Below are 18,962 nucleotides of genomic sequence, written 5' to 3'. Positions count from 1 at the left end.
TTTGATTCTAAAACCTCTAGGTAATTCGGCAAATTAACCAGAGCACTGTGCCCCATAAACAGAATCCAAGTTCAAGTTTCTATCCTCATGTATAATATTAGAGTAATTTGATGTGTCAAATTATCGTTTTCTTTCTAAAACATCACGTGAGGGCCTGTTTTACAAAAAATTCTGAACTATCATTTCCCTCTCGATCTGCATTCCAATCATCAAGAACTAAACCTTTCAAAGCTTATCAATCAAGAATTGAAAGAACTGTTAATCCAATCTGTTAGGAACCAATTGTATCTCTTTTTGTGTGTCTCACACCATGTGATGCGAGGAATAAACACAAACAGCTATACAACCGTGAACAGCTAAGAATTCGCTCGATGAAAAGCCATCAAGAATCATGGTCCTCTCAGAAAGGATTATCAAGCGATATGAAACACAACTCATTTGGGCATAAGCAAATAGCCAGTTACAATCAACTCACTCTCAGAAAGATACTAAATATGCATCAGTTGGCTTCCACTGTATGACCAACTTTTTTGAAGAACAATTCAAGAGCGAAAAGAAAGAAATCCTTCGTCTAGGAAGCCTTAAAATCACAACCTAATTTAACATTACACATGTTGAACCAAATACACGACTGCTCTCCACTATGCTCGACCACCTCGTTTAATGCTTTCTGCTGTGCCTCGTGCTCTTCTTCCGGCTCCTCCTATCATCGGAATCAGATTCGGAAGCTGACTCAGAATCAGTTGATTCAGATGATGAGCTGTACCTTCTTCTACGCCTTGCCATCTTTTGCTTCTTCTTCTTCCTTCGGTGCCTCCTCTCCTCCTCTGAGTCAGTAGATGAGCTGTAATCTGAGCTACTCTCCTCCGAAGAATATTCAGATCCAGTAACTGATGATGCACCACTATCAGTCTCGAAAACTGATGCCTCGCTATCACTTCCAGAATCAGAGGCTGAGCGATGCTTTCTCTTGATTTTCTGTGACTGCTTTTCTTCCTTCTCTTCCTTAATTTCTGGATTGTCCAAATCATATGATATTTCAACCTTCATCTTCAGTTTAGGATTTTTGAGTTGCTGGGTCCTAGACGGTCTCGAGATGTAAACACGTTCATTCTTGCATTCATATGTCCAATGCCCAGGTTGGTAACACTTCTGGCATTGTGAAGCTGCACCACCAACGGTAGATACATTTGATTTTAGGTCTTTCCGTTCACCCAATCTCACAGCTTTTTCAGTACTCATCAAATACATCTGTCTCTTGGCTTCCCTTTTCTCCTGCCATCTGCTGGGTCCTTCTTCCTTCTGCCCATAAGCATTAACATTCCGAGCAGCTGCAGCAGCTGCCCTTTCAGCCTGAGCTCGACTAAGACCTTTCGCAGCACTCAAGGCTGCTGCCTTGATCCTTTCAGCCGCAGCTTGAGCTTTCTCTTCTTTCTTACTCGACATGTTCTAAATCACAATGTTCAAATCAGAATACAAGCAATTGAATGCCAAAGGCCTGAAGTTCCAAGGCAATCACTGCCACAATCTCCAAATACTCTCAGACCCTGCATTTAAATGGTAATTAGGTCAATCACATTCATTGAATATCGCCATGTTCCGGTCAATAAAGTAAAAAACTCCCGTTTTTCAGTAAAAATCAAGAACCAAAAGGGTAAAAAAGCCAAAAGCAAAACATTTAAATCAACTAGCTTTAAAAAACACGTGAAACGTACAGGTTGAAGTATTAAAACCAACCAAAATGACCAACTTTGCATGGCTGGAAGAAGTTTCAAACTCCCCAATCAATCAAAATGAAACATAACAAAGATTTCTCTCACATACATAAAATCTACCAAAATAGAACTAAAACTTACAAGCTGGTAATCTATCAGCAATAAGTATACAAAAGTTGCACAAGATCTCCCTGTAAAAAGAAGGGGTGATAAATCTACAAGAATCATCAGATTACAAATTTAACTGGAAAAAAAAAACATATTCGAACATTAAATATTTGAGCATCAATACCTTTGTATAAACAAAACAACAACAAAACCAAAACCTAGTTCGTGAAAAACTTTCTTGGGTCAATTTCTTCAACTTAATTATTCGTTCCTCAGCGTCATCGGTTTAATTCACAATGTAACCTACAACTAAGCATTTTCTTCAACAAGACTATCAATCTAACCTAGTTTTTGTTAGGATGTCAAGTGGCATCACTTAGTTAGCCCAGGTGTCTCAATTGCCGAGTCGGAGATCTTCAGCCTGCAACCAGCTATGTAAGCTGAGATATGTGCAGATGCAAAGTGTGAACATTTGATTGTAGTAGTGCTTTTGTTAATATCTTTTACATTTGGGTAAGGCTGTTCAAACAATTTTGAGTCAGAAAAACTGCAATCTAAACCCTTTTTCCCCCTCAAACTACTAAGGCCGATAAGTTCAAGCAACATCGAAATTACAGCAATACTTGTACCAAAAGACCCAAAATTTACCTAAATTCACACAATCAAGAAACCAAAACAATTAAAAAGGCATTCTTTCCCTACCGATCTACTCGCAATCAGTTGCAGAGGCAGAGATTAGAGCAATTATTTAAACAATAGCATAGAGAAAATAAAAAAAACCCCAGAAATTTGAGAGGAGGCTTACCTTCTTCGGGTCGGGTATCGGTGAGGGAACTTGAATTAGGGCAGAGAGGCAAATCTGGTTTTTGGGGGAAAGGGGTGGTTCTTTGCCTTTAATTTAGATTTACTATTAGGCGGCCGCGGCTCCATAGAGAAAAGCGGTCCTTTTTTCTTTATGTTAACACGCAAAATTTAATTTTGACGTCATAAACCGATATGTGATTGGCTACCCTTTTCTTGTTTGGTTTGGAGACATTAAACTTATGAGCGGTAGTTCTGCGATCGATTCATGACGCTTGTAAATCACGTGAAAGTGAGTTCATCTCCAACCAAATGTATTATGTTTAGCCCATATTTAGATTATTGTTTTGTTAGAAATTATTCGAAGGGAGCTATTTTTTAGTCTCCTCAATAATTCATTATTTAAGGTTTGTTCTTTAAATTTATTAGTTAATTGAATTAAACTAACATATTAAAATCAGGTTTCCGACATATTTTGAGTGCCACTTGAAGATGTGGCCATCTGAAAATTATTTAAAAAATTACAGGAAAGATTATTGGAAGAGGTAAAAGAGGGGTGTGTATGAAAAGAGTGTTTGAGATCAATAGAATATGAAGAATTGAAATAAAATAAAGTAAGATAATATAGAAGAGTGAAAATGATGTGAGAAATCGTGTAGAAATGTCTTAAGTATTTATAGGACAAAATTAGAAATTTTAATTTATTTTTTTAAACTTCGTCTAAGAAAAAAAAATTAAAAAGCAGCTGAACAAGTTGGCTAGCTGGCTAAGGATGTCCAGCGCGCTAACCATATGGCTGGATTTTGACCCGGTGGGTCCCAAGGTTTTTTCACCCATACCTCCATTGGAAATGGATTTTGTGTAAAAAAAAAAAAGGTTATCCTTTGGCTTTATGACCCTATGGCCGGCCCGATTTGAGATGACACGATAGAGAGGCTAAAATGTCTTTGCTCCCAACAAAGTGAATTGTCACGGCTTGGCCACCAGCTGGTCGCATTTAAAAAAAAATTAAAAAAAAAGCTACGTGAGTGGGTTGCCAATATTGCAATGCAAGAACAAAAATTTATCAATTTGTTTACCATACATTGGACTATATTTTTTTACAGGTGTTGGAGGATGTCATAAATTTGATTCCTATGATTTTTTAGTCTCCTCAATAATTCATTATTTAAGCTATGGTTTGCATTGTGGTTTAATGTTAAGTGGAATAATGTCTTATACGTAATGAGAAGAAAAACCCTTAAAATTCAAATAATGACGAATAATGAATTGTATGACATTAGTACAATGGAGTCGCAACATCTAAAAACATGCCGACAACCAAAATGAACCTTCAATAACCAACCATCTAAAACATCTGGAAATCTCGATACTAAACCAGTGAAGTTTAAGCATCCAGAATGAACAATGGGCAACATCATAGATGGTGAAAGCAAAACCCTAACCACAAGTTCCTTAAAACAAGAGAGAGATGGGGCAAGTCACATCTCTGCATTATCAAAAAGAAGGCTTTCTGTGGGACTACATATGCATATGACCCCAACCAGCAGCCTAAAATATCCCAGAAAGAAGATTTGCAGCGGTGGATATGGCAGCTCCGGTGATGGCGCCTTGCACTATCTGCTCATGGGACGAACCCTCCGATGTGAGTGCCAGGGCAACGCCTGTAATCGCTCCCGCAACTGCACTGTTTTTCTGCACCAAGGAACCAAGCAATAACGGCTTTAAGCACCATACAAGTAGCAAGCTCTTAGTAATGCTGCAGCATTCAATCCATGACAGAAGATAATTAAGCATTACCCAATCGTGACCTCCACGAGCCTCTGCCAGGCCATATGTAAGACCCGAATACACCCCCGCAGCCAGCCCTGAGAAATAAAATAAGTTAACTTCCTTCAAATCCCAGTGGTACATGACACTGTTTCCAAACCGCGCATACATAGTTGTAAGCAGGAAAAACCGAAACCTATAGCTTGCAAACTGATGCATTTCATGTTTGCAATTTGATTTAGAAGATGTGCTTACCCCATTGTAATGATTCCCTTCCTGTATTCTTCACCTGGAAAACATTGTGACAATGAATCAGTGACTACTAACTGCATCACGACTTTGCTAGAGCTCATTCAAGAATCCGAAGAAGTACATAAATTATCAAATGGCAGACAAGCCAGAAAGCTCCAATGCAGGTAAGGCCAGACAGCCGCAAGAGAATTCAATTATTTATGGATCAATTTGTGGTGGTTCATTAAAGAGGTATAACATTAGAGCACCTCAATATATAATTGATTGGTAATTTGAGGGCAACAGCGAAATACAATCTTGGTAATTGGAATTATATGCTCGATTGCTAGTTTTCAACTCACCATAGCTTCAAGAGATTTTCTGTTGTTTTCACCTGCAAAGCACATAACAGCCGCTTGAGACACAACCAATTGTTCAATATACCAACAACTGAGCAAGCACATACATAATATTACAAGGGGTTCTCTCGTAATCTACATCCGTAATTTTGTAGTCGGGCGGGCATACTACATCAATAAAAGTTATAAAAATAACTACGGAGTAGCTAGCTGCATATATACCTCTGAGGTCAGGGAAGCGTTGCCTTTTGTTGCCTGGAACTGAGATTTCGGGTGGAATACCATTTGTACTTGAAGCGAATCCTGCACATTATAATGAACATGTATACGTAGTACGTACGCATCAACAATTGTCTGTCTCTTTAGATAGACAACATTAATTATATGCAGATAGCGCAAATCCCAAACATGATTTGTCCCATCAAGTTATTCAGATAATTAAAATTTAAACGAATACTTGTAGATCCATACATATACATACGTACGTATGTAAAAACCAAGAAATTCCAAAGTAGAAGGAAACAGAGAGATTATTTAGTTATTACCTTCAGTGGCTATGAAATAAGCCTCGCGCGACACAGCCTGAATAGCTCCGATCTGTCCATTGCAGCAACACAACCTTATTAACGAAATGCTCATATATTTTGGACGTACAGTTGTTAACACAAGGCACACGGACACATACAGAGAGAGAGAGAGAGAGTGTGTGTGTGCGTGTGTGTGCGCGTGAAGAATGGAAGGGTAAGGAGAGGAGAGGATACCCCAGCAGCCTTGACGAAGCTCTCGGCGATGCGGTTGAGGAGAGGGTGGCCGAGGTCGAAGATGCCGCTCTTGTCGAAGCTGCGCAGCTCCTGCAGCAACGACGGCTTTGTTTCCAAACTAGTGCTGCTGGTCGTGTTCAACATATCTTCACACTGCTTCAGTATTACTTGTTCGATATCGTAAAAGTTCGAGGTTATACTGCTGTGATGAGTGATGAGACTGAAGCGGGGAACAAGTAGAAAATGAGGCAAGAAGGTACGAGGAAGACACGTACTCATGCAACGCTACGTACGTGTCTTTCTCCTGCGAACTTCGGGGCGACTTGTTCCAACTGTTTGCCATCTGTCCCCTATTAACCTGCCTCACAAACAAACACTATGGCAATGAGTCTGGACTGATCTGCTGGACAGGAAGAGGATCCTCTCAGGATTCATTTTGTGGGGATCTTAAGAATCTTCAAATCTTAGTTGTTCATCTAAATTGTGCGGTCAATTTTTATCAGATACTATTTATGTTTAATTTTAAATAAAAAAAATCAAATGATTTCTAACCGCACGATATACGATAAATTGCTAAAATGTGAGAATCTCTAGAATCCCCACAATTTGAATTCAGATGGGATTCAAATCCTGCTGGACAAACAACAGACTGGAGTTAGAATATCGAATGCATCTCAAATTTTCATCACTACCCTAAACTCCATCTATCACCTTCCAACATATAACATTCTTGACTTTAGATTCTGGTATTCGTTCGTGAAATTTAGAATTTGTCACTCGACTGGAGCAGATAACCAAACATCACAATTCAACGTTTTCACTTGGCCACGAAATGGTAAACGAATTCGATTCGTCTCCTTTTAGGTTGGGCAATAAAGGTCGGAAAAAAGGCAAACACTCATTCTTAAAACCAGCATTTTTAAGATCAAAAGGTAGGTATTTTTTTCTTGCAATGGAGGTAGGATACCAACAAATCAAAATTTACTAGACTTTCTTTGTGGTTGCATGTTATTAAAGGTAGAAATCATTCCATAAGTTACCTTGGATAATTCTAAAAACTCAATAGCAATTTACAGCGAGTGAAAAATGAAAATTTCACTCCCTACTGAACACTGAAAAACCCCTACTCTCTCTCTTACAAATTACAACCAACCCCCACCACAAAAATACTTTTGGCATTAGAGGGCACAATCCCATCCAACAGAGGGCTTTTATAATTTGGTGCCCTTTCTAATTTCTATCACAACAACAAAAAAAATTTCCCACTAAATAGGATCGGCTATATGAATCCTAGAACGCCATTGCGCTCGGTTCTGTGTCAAAAAATATAAGGAACAATTCGAAAGAAACACAAAACTTGAGATGAAAGGCAAAAAAAAAAGAGAATTGGATATAGAGAAACCAATGCTGATGAATGTTTTACAAAAACCAAAATACTTCAAAAACCCCAATAAGGCCAAGTGAAGAGTTGATGATAGGCTTGGCCCCCCACATTGTGACTATTGACTTCTTTTTTCTTTCCGCGTCGCAGTGGCACTATACAGTATTCACTCCTACCATCGTCGATGGAAGCCATAGACCAAATTCATCCTCTCTTCTCTGTCGATTCACTTCCTCTCTTCCAAATGAATGCTCATCTGCGGCCTGGCACCACTTTCTGGCACCAAGCACGCATTCACGAGTTGCATAAACAACACAAAGCAGTAACCCCGTTGGCTAAATATAACTTATGACCCATTTACAGCCATTTCCGGTGAAGATTTTGGTGGTATCAACGGGCAGTCCTCTCCACCCAACTGTCTATCATCCGGTGTGCCATGCAAGTGATCCGAGCAGCCTCTAGAAGTAGTAGGCTCATTTTCCCTATTGTCAGCATCATCGCAACTGTTGTTCTCAGAACAGCTCTTAGAAATAGCATGCTCATCATTCTCTTGATTTTTCCCTTCACCTGAGCTGTTGACCCCCTCAGCTGTGCGAGTTGTATGCATACTGCTTGCAATTTTCTTATTCGGTAGCACTGCCTGGCTTAGAGTTGTACACAAAGCAGCAAACACACTTTCTTTTGGCTTGGAGTTTTTACCCAACCGTTGCCTCTTTGCTAGCTCGGTCTCCCTATCCTTAGAAGCCAATTTCCGCTTCAACCTAAGGGACTCCATTGTTCCTTCATCTTCATCAGAAGGTTCAGGATGTTTCTTGGGCGGTGGCTTGTAGTCTTCGTCGTCCTCATCGTCATCATAATCCACCAGCCCAACAGACCTTGGACTACAAAAATCAATATGAACATATGGGCCGTATAGCCAAAAATATTCTGAAAATGCACTCTGATAAATCTACACTAGAAGAGTATAATACCTGGATGGTGGATAACTTGCAGCAACTCCATTGGATAAAACAGGTTGCGGTTGGGCCTGTACTTTTTGGGTATTTGGCATGGATGCAGATGCTGTATCTTCTTCATCACTGATTACCAAGTTCCATCATATTCAGTGGCTATTGGTAACAAAATAGCGGGAAAGAGCACTATCAATACATGATAAACGTTCAACACAAAGACATACCTGTCCTCGTTGAAATACTCTTCTTCTTCTTTCTCCAAAGCACGCTCATCGTTTCGTTTTCTAGGGTCTGACACATTAGCCGTGCCTTTGGTTCCAAAATGTTCTAGGCACTGCAAAAGCACGTGTCAAATACAAAAGCTCCAAATTTAGGAGTGGAGAAAACATAGGAGCATAGTACCTGCTCATATTTTACTTTGAGGGAGTGAACCGATGCAAAATTCTCGAATCTGACCAACTGATCCCAGAATGAATCAACCAAGTATTTAACCAATGACTTCAAGTTTTCCTGGAAAAAGAAAAACACAAATAAGATGATACATTCAAGACATACTTTAGCTCCAGAAACCGTGTCTAAAAGAGAGTAGCACCTTCCGGATGAACTCAAAAAGTTCTAAAACAGCCGAGTTCAGCAGGTTATATCGATTTCCATTACCAACAAATGCACCGACAATTGGCTTCAGAAGGTTGTTCTTAACAATATGATTTATCAGATGCTCATCCTGCAGAATCATGCATTGCCCAATTATTACATGAACAACTTAGCCCAAAAAGAAAAGAAAGATTGCATACTTAACATATCAGAGCAGGTAGAGAGAGACTATACGTACAACAGGGCACAAAGATGATAATAAACATTCTTATATGTACTATGGAAGCTGAAAAAGTTGCAGACCAAGAACCTTTATGAAATATAACATTCTTTTTATCCAGATTTCCCACTACGATCATACTGATGAGAAATTCTCACTACGAAAACACCATGCTCAAATCTGAACAAGCTATACTGTCACGACGTATTGACTTCTAGTCTTGCATGGCAAATCGCTCATCTTAACTTCACTTTTGTTGAAGCACACGACATACTATACTTTAAATTTTCATGCAAATTTTTTTCAGTTTCTGCTACTGATAATTGGTCCAAAACAACAAAAATGATCACCTCCAGATCATTTGGATCTCTTTGGGATTTTAGCTGAGCTCAAGGATAAATAAAACTTTTATTAATCAACATAAACTCACGTGACGTGAAAGAATAGTGCGAACAAATCGAACTGCAGCAACAACTAAATACTTTTCTCTTCTTTGTGTAACCAACAAAACTTTATCCATCACATTACTAAGCAGAAAGTTACACCTGCAAGTGACAAAAACCCAAACATTCCAATGTCAAGGGTCAGCAGCAGAAATCCATTTATGAAAATTGTACAAGGAGCCAAAATATTACTTTATTCTGAATGGATGGTGAAGGACACAAAAACAAAGCAATTCGCATATATTTGATAATATTTCAGGCTTCGCAACACTCTGACTTTCACCTCTTCCACCAGAGATAGAAGATTTATCAAATGATTGACCATTGCCTTCCAAAGAACATGACGCTGTTATAACATCAATTAACTGCCCCAGATGCTTCTCATAGAATATCTCGATAATTGCATCTCTCTGTAGCAAAATCAAATGGGATAAAAAAAAGAAACTCAATAACCAACCCATGCAGTACAAGTATAAAAATGAGGCATTGGAAATTTTTTTTTTCTTACATGCAAGTTTTACCGACATGATATAATAAACTACAAACCAACATTCAAATTGTTACACCCGCAGAAATAAACCGTATTGCAAACTCCATGAAAAGCTTCCATATATGAAACTTTTGAATTTGTGATAATAAAAAAAATTCATCATACTCTAAATGAAAGAACAATCCAAAGAATTATGAGATGGACTAGAACAAAATTGGCCACAGAAAGTAACTTCAGTAAACAAGGGCGGAAAATCATTAAAAGGACAAAACAATGACCTGGCCCAAGTAAAACGGCAAACAAAACAATAAAGTAATCAAATCAACAAGATCTACAATTGACCATAACCCTAGAAGGCATAAAGCCTCTTGTTATTTTCTGATATTATTGATAACTATTAAAATTATACGTATAATATGCATGGGAATATGATTGTTTAAGAGCTAGAGAATATAACGAAAAAGCTCATGATAAAAGCTCCTAAAAGAGAAAAAAAAAAAAAAAAGCAATTAATATCCCACAAATGGTGTCAACATGTGCACCAACTTCTTAAGTAAATATTACATGTACAAATATGCACACAAGTACAAAGAGAAATACATAATTATACAAGTGCATATTTGTTATGCCCCTCTAACCTAAGTGGACCTACTGGTGTAGCGCCATTGGTAAATAATTAAGAGGGAGCAGTTGCAGTTCAAGAATGAAAAAAAATATACATACTATAGGACAACAGAGAAGAAGAAAGATGATATCCACAGAAAACTATTAAATTTAAGGAGGCTATAGGTGAGTCCTACGAAGAGCGACAGTGACATAATATATTTAGCGAACAAATGTCTAGAGTAGATACCTGAGCTCCTGACAATGTGTATGAATCTAGTAGACTACGAAGAATTTCAAGAAACTGGCAGTGCATGTCCTCTCCGAAATCTGTAATCATTCCTTTAACCTGTAAGTAGACAATTAAATATCAATATTGATAGAGATAATTAAAACACTTGGATCAGGATTTATAAATTTTAAATGACTGGGACCAGTGTGGTCAACTAAACTGGAAGTAGCCAAAGACAGTCAATGTCTTTTCCATTCTGGATGCTTATATGCAGACATCAGATTATACATATTATGAGTGTGGGGAAAACAACTAGATTCCTTTTAGATACAGTTGCTATGTCTGTTCACCTAATATCAGTTCTAAAAATGCAGACATCAGATTATACATATTATGAGTGTGGGGAAAACAACTAGATTCCTTTTAGATACGGTTGCTATGTCTATTCACCTAATAACAGTTCTAAAAATCTAATACAAATATAGGCAATCCCCAATGCAATCACAAGTATAACCTGTTGCTTGCCTAATTAGGTGGTTTCTCCTTCTGTTATTAAACATAAACACACATATTGTAGTTGATTGTAATTTCGCCTCACACGCCATAATCGTGTCATCGATACGACATTGAAACTGAATAATTCACTATAAGATTTCTTTGAAGATCAACCAAGACAGGTGAAGGTTATTGTCCATGTCCATTCATAGACAAAAAATAATTTGGAAAAGTGCATACCAAGAGTCCAAAAAGTAGAGCTCCTTCCTGACGAACAACATATGAACGCAGAAGGTTTGGATCCTGATTCATGAAAAGACTCAGGATATCTGTCCTGCATCCATTATAATCACCAATTGTTAGGATTATGACACAAGGGAAAAAAACTGAGAGAGACGCAGCAAAGTAAATACAAAATAAAAATTCCTAAACATCTGATTACCCAGTTAATACAAGCTTTTTGTCTTCACTCTGCAACACATCAGTTACAATGTCAAAGATTCCTTCATTCATGAGATCCCTACAGACATTCAGCATTTCACACTTTAAAACAAAGACATCTTAAAAGAAATATTTTTAGCTAACAACCATAACATAAGTAACCAAAATTTAAAAAACCAACGGAGAGTTACAAAACATAATAGCAGGTAAAGAAATGTAACTTCAGGATTTTTTTTACCTAAATAGCCGAAGCTGCTGGACCATCTGCAGGCTTTTGCTTAAACTACAAAACTCGTGCAAGAAATATACCTACAATGCAAAGGGAATGATAAGCACAATCAATTCTGAGTGACGTCAAGAAAACTAACCAGAGAAATGCAGCCACAAATTCTAAGGTCACTATCATTACTATGGTCATATTAAAATGCGGTAAAGTTACAGGTGCTGACATTAAGAAAATAAAAATAACCACCATAAGACTTTTTATCAACGTTAGAGACATTAATAAATATTTCTAAATAAATTGGAGGAAAAAGAAAATCAAAAGAGAAATTACAAGATGTAAAAATCTAGTTAAATATTCAAGATTCCCTTTGAGAACTGCATTGCATCAATATCATGCCGCAGAAGTCAGAAATACAATAAAAAACCACCTATGGAAATCAAATTACCAAATTCTTTTTAGATTCCGCGGAGGTGGATGGCGACCGTAATCTAGCAAACAATTCTTGAATAAAGGTACTGTCATCCTTTAGCAAAGAAACAACCTAAAACAAAATAGGAACATCAGAATTAATATAACGTAAAGCCCAACATGTTCAAAGAAGAGTTGTAAAATCTTACAATAGCGTTGTTTGCATGAATAATGGAATTGAGATTTGCAACTGTGGCCTCATCCAGAACTCTAGCCAAAACAACATCCTAAAGAAGTAGTCGAAAGTAAGAATTGCAACTGAAGTAGTAGGAAAAACAAAAAGGTTAAACAGAAAACAGGCAAACCTTTAAATATCCAACTTTATACGTCTGGTGTATCTTTGACAACACAATAGCATCTTTAATCGGTATGGCCTGTGCAAAATTAAATTGTCAATCCAGATTCACAGCAAAGAAAGAACCAACTCGAATATAAATTAAGATGCTATCCAACATCCCTAGTCCTTAGCCCCAAATCCCAACAGCACAAAAATTATTACCTCCTTAAAAACAACATGTTCTTTCAAAAAGTTACGATGATGTTGGACATTAGGTAATTCAGGGTCATCTGCAAACCAAAATTCAACATCAATATCAACACAGTACTGAATTATAATGAACTAAGAATCAAATTACCAGGCTACAACTAAATCGCAATCCAAGAACAGAAGGTTATATAAGCGAACAAAAACCAATTACAGAACTCACTCTCAAGGGAACCGATGATATCCATGATTAAATCATCACCGAATATTTTCTCAAAGATCTGAGGACTATTCAGCAGAACTGCAGGTAGAAAACAACATATCACTCAATAAAAAGATAGACATGCATTTATGTAGCAGATTCTGAGAGTGAAATACCAAAAAGGAATACTTACTGATCCCTCTTACTATTTTGAATATCATGTGAAGACCATCAACATTTTCTAAGTCTTCACAGATTCTAAATAGGCCCATGAGCTTTCGAAAAAACTCTTGCTGCGTTAAGATTAAAAGACTCGTTAGGAAAAAGTAATATAGTATATACATGAATCAACAAGCTGTTGATGAAGGTTAAAATAATAAACAAATTTTATGATTAAGGATAACATGTTTGGACATACTTCAACAATTTATTTTTTTTATAAAATAAGAACCATGCTAAATAATTCACTGCACATTTCTTCAGAGATCCACAAAAGTTGTACAAAGCTTACATCAGTCAATATCAATTCTGTAAGTCGCATCTGATCAGCAATGCCACTCTCAGTCACAGTCTGCAAGACAAAAAATCCACATGATTGTCATCACTTTGCCAGTATGATGAAAAGACAATCTCAAAAATTAAATGAAAAGTGAAAAGTAAAAAAGAATAAACAAACATATGAGATGCAAAAGAACTAAACCACCTTAACGATTAAGGGAAGTGTGGATAGCTCAACCGTAGGGAGCTCCCTCAACTCACTGTTTGCACTGTGAAATGTCTCATCTACATATATCGAAAAGATCGACAATTCATGTCACTGATTTTCAAATAAAAATAAAATTTAAGAACACACAAGCACAATGTAACCAATAATAAATGTTACAAATTGGAATATAGAAAACAATGAAGGTATACATGGACATTATTTAAATTTAAGGAAAAATTATTTTTATTCATATTACTTGAAACAATTTCACTCTTTCTCATACAACAGATATAAACACTACAATCATAGATAAGAGAATCCATATTATTATTGAAACACACCCTTCCTTCACACAGAAAAGTGGAAATATTAATTCAACCAATGAGCTTTGACTTAACCCAGAATGGCCAGAAGTTGATGAACAAATTCTTTCTTCAAGGATTTAGGTACCTTTAAAAGTTTCATTATGCATTCCTGCGTTAAATATCTTGTTTTAAGGAGCAGATTTGTAGTCTTATAATATAGAGATTGGATGAACTTTATAGGGTTCCACTTCCACAAATACGCAATTCCTATTGCACTAGTAAACTTTCTGAAATCAATGCTTCATGGCAGATAAATCTTTCATCAAGGAAAATATTTGCATGCACTTTTAATTGAAAAATGGAGAGAATACACAATAACCGTTCACTAAGAAGAGGGTTACAGCAGTCACATATCTAAAATGCAAGGAACAGAGAGGGAGTACATTTTGAATCATATTGCAAACACTTACTGCTAAGAGAATTAAAATGTATATTCCTTTGAACGCTGCATATGTGGTCCCTGAATAGATCACATAAAATAATTAGTAACAACTATGTTATCAGGAAAAAAAAAGGGCAAAAATTAGGTAGTTACCATATGTAAGAGCAGCCTGTAGGCTCCTGAAAACTGAGAGCTAATTCAGTAGAATATTCTGGATCCCTCCATGAGATAATTGTATCTTAACAAGAAAAAAACCCGAACTTCACAATTTAGTATCAACCTAACCGCATAAGAATACCATATAATAGTAAAGCAAAATTGTGTCCCTTAAAACTTAAAATACCTTCTTGCTTTCTGTAAATGTCATCCGAGCTGATTCGATGCAGAAGTAATGTCTCATTGTCTTCTTCATCAATAACAAACAAACCCAGCTCTTCTGAACGCTGTGTTACCACAGTTGCATTCAATAAAAATGCAGGGTAAGTTCAGAAATAATTTCCAAGGAAATGTGATTCAAAACAACTAATTCTCACAAATTTACCGTGTCTATCAGATTAACAAATGAATGAGATAAACAAACCTCCATATAGTCAACCGTGACATGACCAGTTCCCTGATCATCCCATTTTCCATCCTCACTCAGACGGTAAACCTTAACACGCTGAGATACGAAAAAAGAAAAATTAGACCAACAACTTCAACTACATGCTATATACCAACATCATTAATGCAAATTCAAACTATAGGATGGCCATGGAGCAGATACATTATTTTGAAATCTTAAAAAGTTATGGACATTAACTTTCTTTGATTCCAATATTAGAAGGAAAAAAAGGCATGGTTTCACAGTCGTAAACGCAATTTAAGAGGAAACGAAAAGGCAAACACAGGTAACAGACTATTATACTGAACAAAGATGTGAATAAAGTAACATGTTCACATTAAACATAAGAGATCCTCATAAAAATTTAACACACTCATCAACACAAAATTAATTATTGTAATTGAAAGTGTAAATGTACATACAACTTGCTTACAGCTACCTCATGTTATTACACAGACATTATCACAGCAAATCGTGCAAATACGCTACACAAGCAATGCAATGTACCCTAAGTCTCCATAACACTGAGTTGAACACAGCATCTCTCTGCTCACATTTGATACTATTCTTCATTAGAAAAGATTAACTAAAAATAATAGCTCAACGTTGATATTAAACCCAGCACATCCTAGTTCTCGAATGGAAATAGCGAGTTTATATAGTGCAAGCATTATGAACTCTCTCTGAAATAGAGAGATAAAGAAACACTCCCCTAAGACCAAATCAATTATCAAGACGCTCTTATGATCAGATTAACACTGACAGAAACAGTACAATGCAGGAGCCAAAGAATGAACTACATCTCAGACACACCTACATAACGCTACCACTCCCTTCACCAAAAAGGCTGAACCTGAATTGTAAGTTGTGATGATTTTCCAGAATAACAATGAAGACGATGAGCATATAGGAGCATTTAGCACAGTGAACTCATTTCTGTTTCAGGAGGATCCTTTTCTATATTTTGATTGTGAATTTTATTAGACATAGTGTTTTTATGAAGTTATAACTGATGTTTTGCATACTCGCCATCTAAGTTTAGATAAATTATTTGCATCACGCCTGCCATGTCATTTCATAAATTTTTTAAGATTTTCCAAGAAAACATTTCCTTATTTGTGTTGGTTCTTAGCACATAAATAAGCAAAGGTCTAATTTTACAATGCCATAAAGAGATAATTACCAAAGTCGAGTTTACTGCATATGTGAGACTCTAAAAACTAGCAAACACATACAAAATATAAAAAAGTGAGCATAAATCAGAAACAAATAAAGTTAAAGGATATGGTGATAGTCCAACTTTCCACTTTTCTTAACATGATAAATAGGGTTAAGGAATTAAATTTCAATATACCGTCACAATTATTGTCACTTATTCAATGCAGTTGTTGAAGATTAGAAAAAGAAATTGTTAGGGAGACCACATTATTAATCACGTCATTTGACATCATTTAACTGAAAACAAGGGGTCAATTACGGGAAATATAAAGGTCCAAAAGCTAGGAATCTAGCCCAATGAAATAGGTATTGTAGATGTCATTAAAAAAAATAGAAAACAACAAATGTCTTAGAACGGTTGTTATTTCACACTACGTCAGCTACCTATCGCCGTACAAGGAAATTTTCTAAGGAAGACCAATACTTCAGCAAAAACAAAATGACAACAATCTTCCAAATTTCACCATTGTCAATTAGAGACAGCATCAGTATCAGAAATACCATCACCAAATTAAACTCGGTGCCCACCTTTCAAGTTCCAGAAAGTTAACTAGCTTAGGAATGTGAACTTTTGCATGGAGCTCAAACAAGCTGTGTACAACAGAAGATTTCAAATAAAACACTCAGAAAGTCCCACTAAACTACTTCCTGTGATAAATAAACTAAACTCATCCTCCTCCAACTTATAAAAAAGCAGTATCTACCACATCCTTCGACCCAAAGCAGTACCTTTTTGCACACTTCAAAAACATAGCTTCCCCTCAAATGATCAAAAGATACTTATGCTACTTACCCACACCGCCCAAACAGTAGTTATTCGCCTTTGCAGTGAAGAACACTTTCCTTACTATTAACAGAATAGAAACCAAGTAGTGCTAAGAAAGTTAGCCTGTTTACTAACTCTCTTGTTAACCGGTGTCACACACAGTGCAACAGCTCTTAGAGCTCCAACCAGCTAATTTGATATGTACAACACTTTAAAAACTTAGACAGCTCGAAGAACACAGGCAATATTTATTTTTGCACTGAAACCCTAACGGAAAAGCATTCAAAATGCTAACATTCCCAAACGAATATAATCAGCCTTCCACTCCCACCCCAAAAAAAAAAAAAAAAAAGAAAAGAAATTGAACAGCTAACAAAAGTACGCAGAAAGCAAAACAAAGCATAAAATTGGGAGTGAATAAAATCAAGCTGAAACCTCAAAACCCGCAAATAACAAAGAAACAATTACTCACTGCCATTCTAGGTCAAAGTATCGAGCTTCCTAATTTTGCAGGGAAAGAAAAAGCAAACTCACCTGCATCGAATTCGAATTGACCGGCGCTTTATCTGGCGCGCCCATCGTAGCTCCAAAGTCTGCGATTCGAATTCGGAGCAAAAATTGAATAATTGGGCAAGAGACTGAATCGAACAGGAGAATTGGATTTAAGAAAATGTTAAATTAGGGTTTTGAGGGCGGGGGAAAAGAGAGATTGGGGAGGATAGAGGGGGTGATTAGGGTTCCCGGTGATCAGTAGAAAACCCTAACCGCCATTAACGTAGCAGCGTGACCTTCCGATTTTTCTCGCACTTTCTCTCTCTAGCGCGCTCACTCTCTCTCTCTCCGCTTTTTATTCTTTTGTGCGCAAGTGTCTCGGCCCCCGACCTTCGCCTTCGATAAGAGAAGGAAAGTGGGAAAACTATTACGCATGTTGGGATTTTGTGGTGTCCCCGTTATACCCCTGGATTTCGAGTGAAATTACAGGGGAGCCATTGACCGTTGGGTATGTATGTAAGGGTTTGGTACGTATACGGAACAGAATGGAACGTGATGTAATCAAATGGAACAGAGGTTCTATGCTACGTTCAGTATGTGGAGGTCAAAATGGGTTATTCTGTTCCGTGTTTGGTATGCGCATAACGGAATGAAATTAAAATTTAAATGACCAATGTACCATGTTCTGTTTGTTATTTGGTACAATGTTTATGGAATTTGGTGGAATGGGACGCTTTTTTTTATTGTTGATATTTCAATATATATATATGCTTATTTATAATATATTTGTTACAGTAACAGTTATTGTCACATCCCGTCCCGGGGTGGATAACTTCCTGAGCTCGCTTCACCACCGTAGCACGATATTGTCCGCTTTGGACTTACCATTCCCTCACGGTTTTGTTTTTTGGAACTCACGAGCAACTTCCCAGTGGGTCACCCATCATGAGATTGCTCTAACCCTCTTCTCGCTTAACTTCGGAGTTCTTACGAAACTCGAAGCCAGTGAACTTCCAAAAAGCCTCGTGCTAGGTAGGGATGAGAATATACATATAAGGGTCACTCCCCTGGGCGATGTGGGATGTCACAATCCACCCCCCTTAGGGGCCCAACGTCCTCGTCGGCACACCACGGCCAGGGTTAAGCTCTGATACCAAATTGTCACATCCCGGTCCGGGGCGAATCACTTCCTGGGCCCGCTCCACCACCGTAGCATGATATTGTCCGTTTTGGGCTTACCATTGCCTCACGGTTTTGTTTTTGGGAACTCACGAGCAACTTCCCAATGGGTCACCCATCATGGGATTGCTCTAGCCCCCTTCTCGCTTAACTTCGGAGTTCCTACGGAACCCGAAGCCAATGAGCTCCCAAAAGGCCTCGTGCTAGGTAGAGATGGAAATATATATTTAAGGATCACTCCCCTGGGTGATGTGGGACGTCACAATCCACCCC

The 18,962-nt window shown here is 37.4% G+C and overlaps 3 protein-coding genes across 3 annotated transcripts; all 3 read right to left on the bottom strand.

Moving 5' to 3' along the window:
- Window positions 1-425: 425 nt before the first annotated feature.
- Window positions 426-2,755, bottom strand: LOC137737556 (uncharacterized). Its single transcript, XM_068477077.1, has 2 exons — window positions 2,629-2,755; window positions 426-1,547 (listed from the first exon to the last, which is right to left on the bottom strand). The coding sequence occupies exon 2, from the start codon at window positions 1,444-1,446 to the stop codon at window positions 661-663; it is 786 nt and encodes a 261-aa protein (XP_068333178.1). The 5' UTR covers window positions 1,447-1,547; window positions 2,629-2,755; the 3' UTR covers window positions 426-660.
- A 1,420-nt stretch (window positions 2,756-4,175) lies between these two features.
- Window positions 4,176-6,000, bottom strand: LOC137736622 (outer envelope pore protein 16-2, chloroplastic-like). Its single transcript, XM_068475860.1, has 7 exons — window positions 5,746-6,000; window positions 5,530-5,581; window positions 5,207-5,287; window positions 4,988-5,019; window positions 4,650-4,683; window positions 4,425-4,492; window positions 4,176-4,319 (listed from the first exon to the last, which is right to left on the bottom strand). The coding sequence occupies exons 1-7, from the start codon at window positions 5,887-5,889 to the stop codon at window positions 4,176-4,178; spliced, it is 555 nt and encodes a 184-aa protein (XP_068331961.1). The 5' UTR covers window positions 5,890-6,000.
- A 1,105-nt stretch (window positions 6,001-7,105) lies between these two features.
- LOC137736991 (uncharacterized) lies at window positions 7,106-17,892 on the bottom strand. The gene is made up of 24 exons (XM_068476328.1): window positions 17,553-17,892; window positions 15,011-15,091; window positions 14,774-14,873; window positions 14,584-14,668; window positions 14,459-14,508; window positions 13,681-13,760; window positions 13,489-13,548; window positions 13,171-13,270; window positions 12,999-13,076; window positions 12,791-12,858; window positions 12,597-12,665; window positions 12,441-12,518; window positions 12,269-12,364; window positions 11,836-11,906; window positions 11,599-11,676; window positions 11,397-11,490; window positions 10,680-10,778; window positions 9,529-9,746; window positions 9,324-9,438; window positions 8,672-8,803; window positions 8,482-8,589; window positions 8,304-8,413; window positions 8,098-8,205; window positions 7,106-8,007 (listed from the first exon to the last, which is right to left on the bottom strand). Exons 1-24 carry the CDS (start codon window positions 17,595-17,597, stop codon window positions 7,473-7,475), a joined length of 2,658 nt encoding a protein of 885 aa, XP_068332429.1. The 5' UTR covers window positions 17,598-17,892; the 3' UTR covers window positions 7,106-7,472.
- Between the last annotated feature and the right edge of the window lie 1,070 nt (window positions 17,893-18,962).

The sequence above is a fragment of the Pyrus communis genome, chromosome 6, assembly GCF_963583255.1.
Source record: "Pyrus communis chromosome 6, drPyrComm1.1, whole genome shotgun sequence".
Taxonomy (NCBI): Eukaryota; Viridiplantae; Streptophyta; class Magnoliopsida; order Rosales; family Rosaceae; genus Pyrus; species Pyrus communis.
Note: the sequence above shows the minus strand (reverse complement) of the source record. Positions and strands in the feature narration are given on the sequence as shown.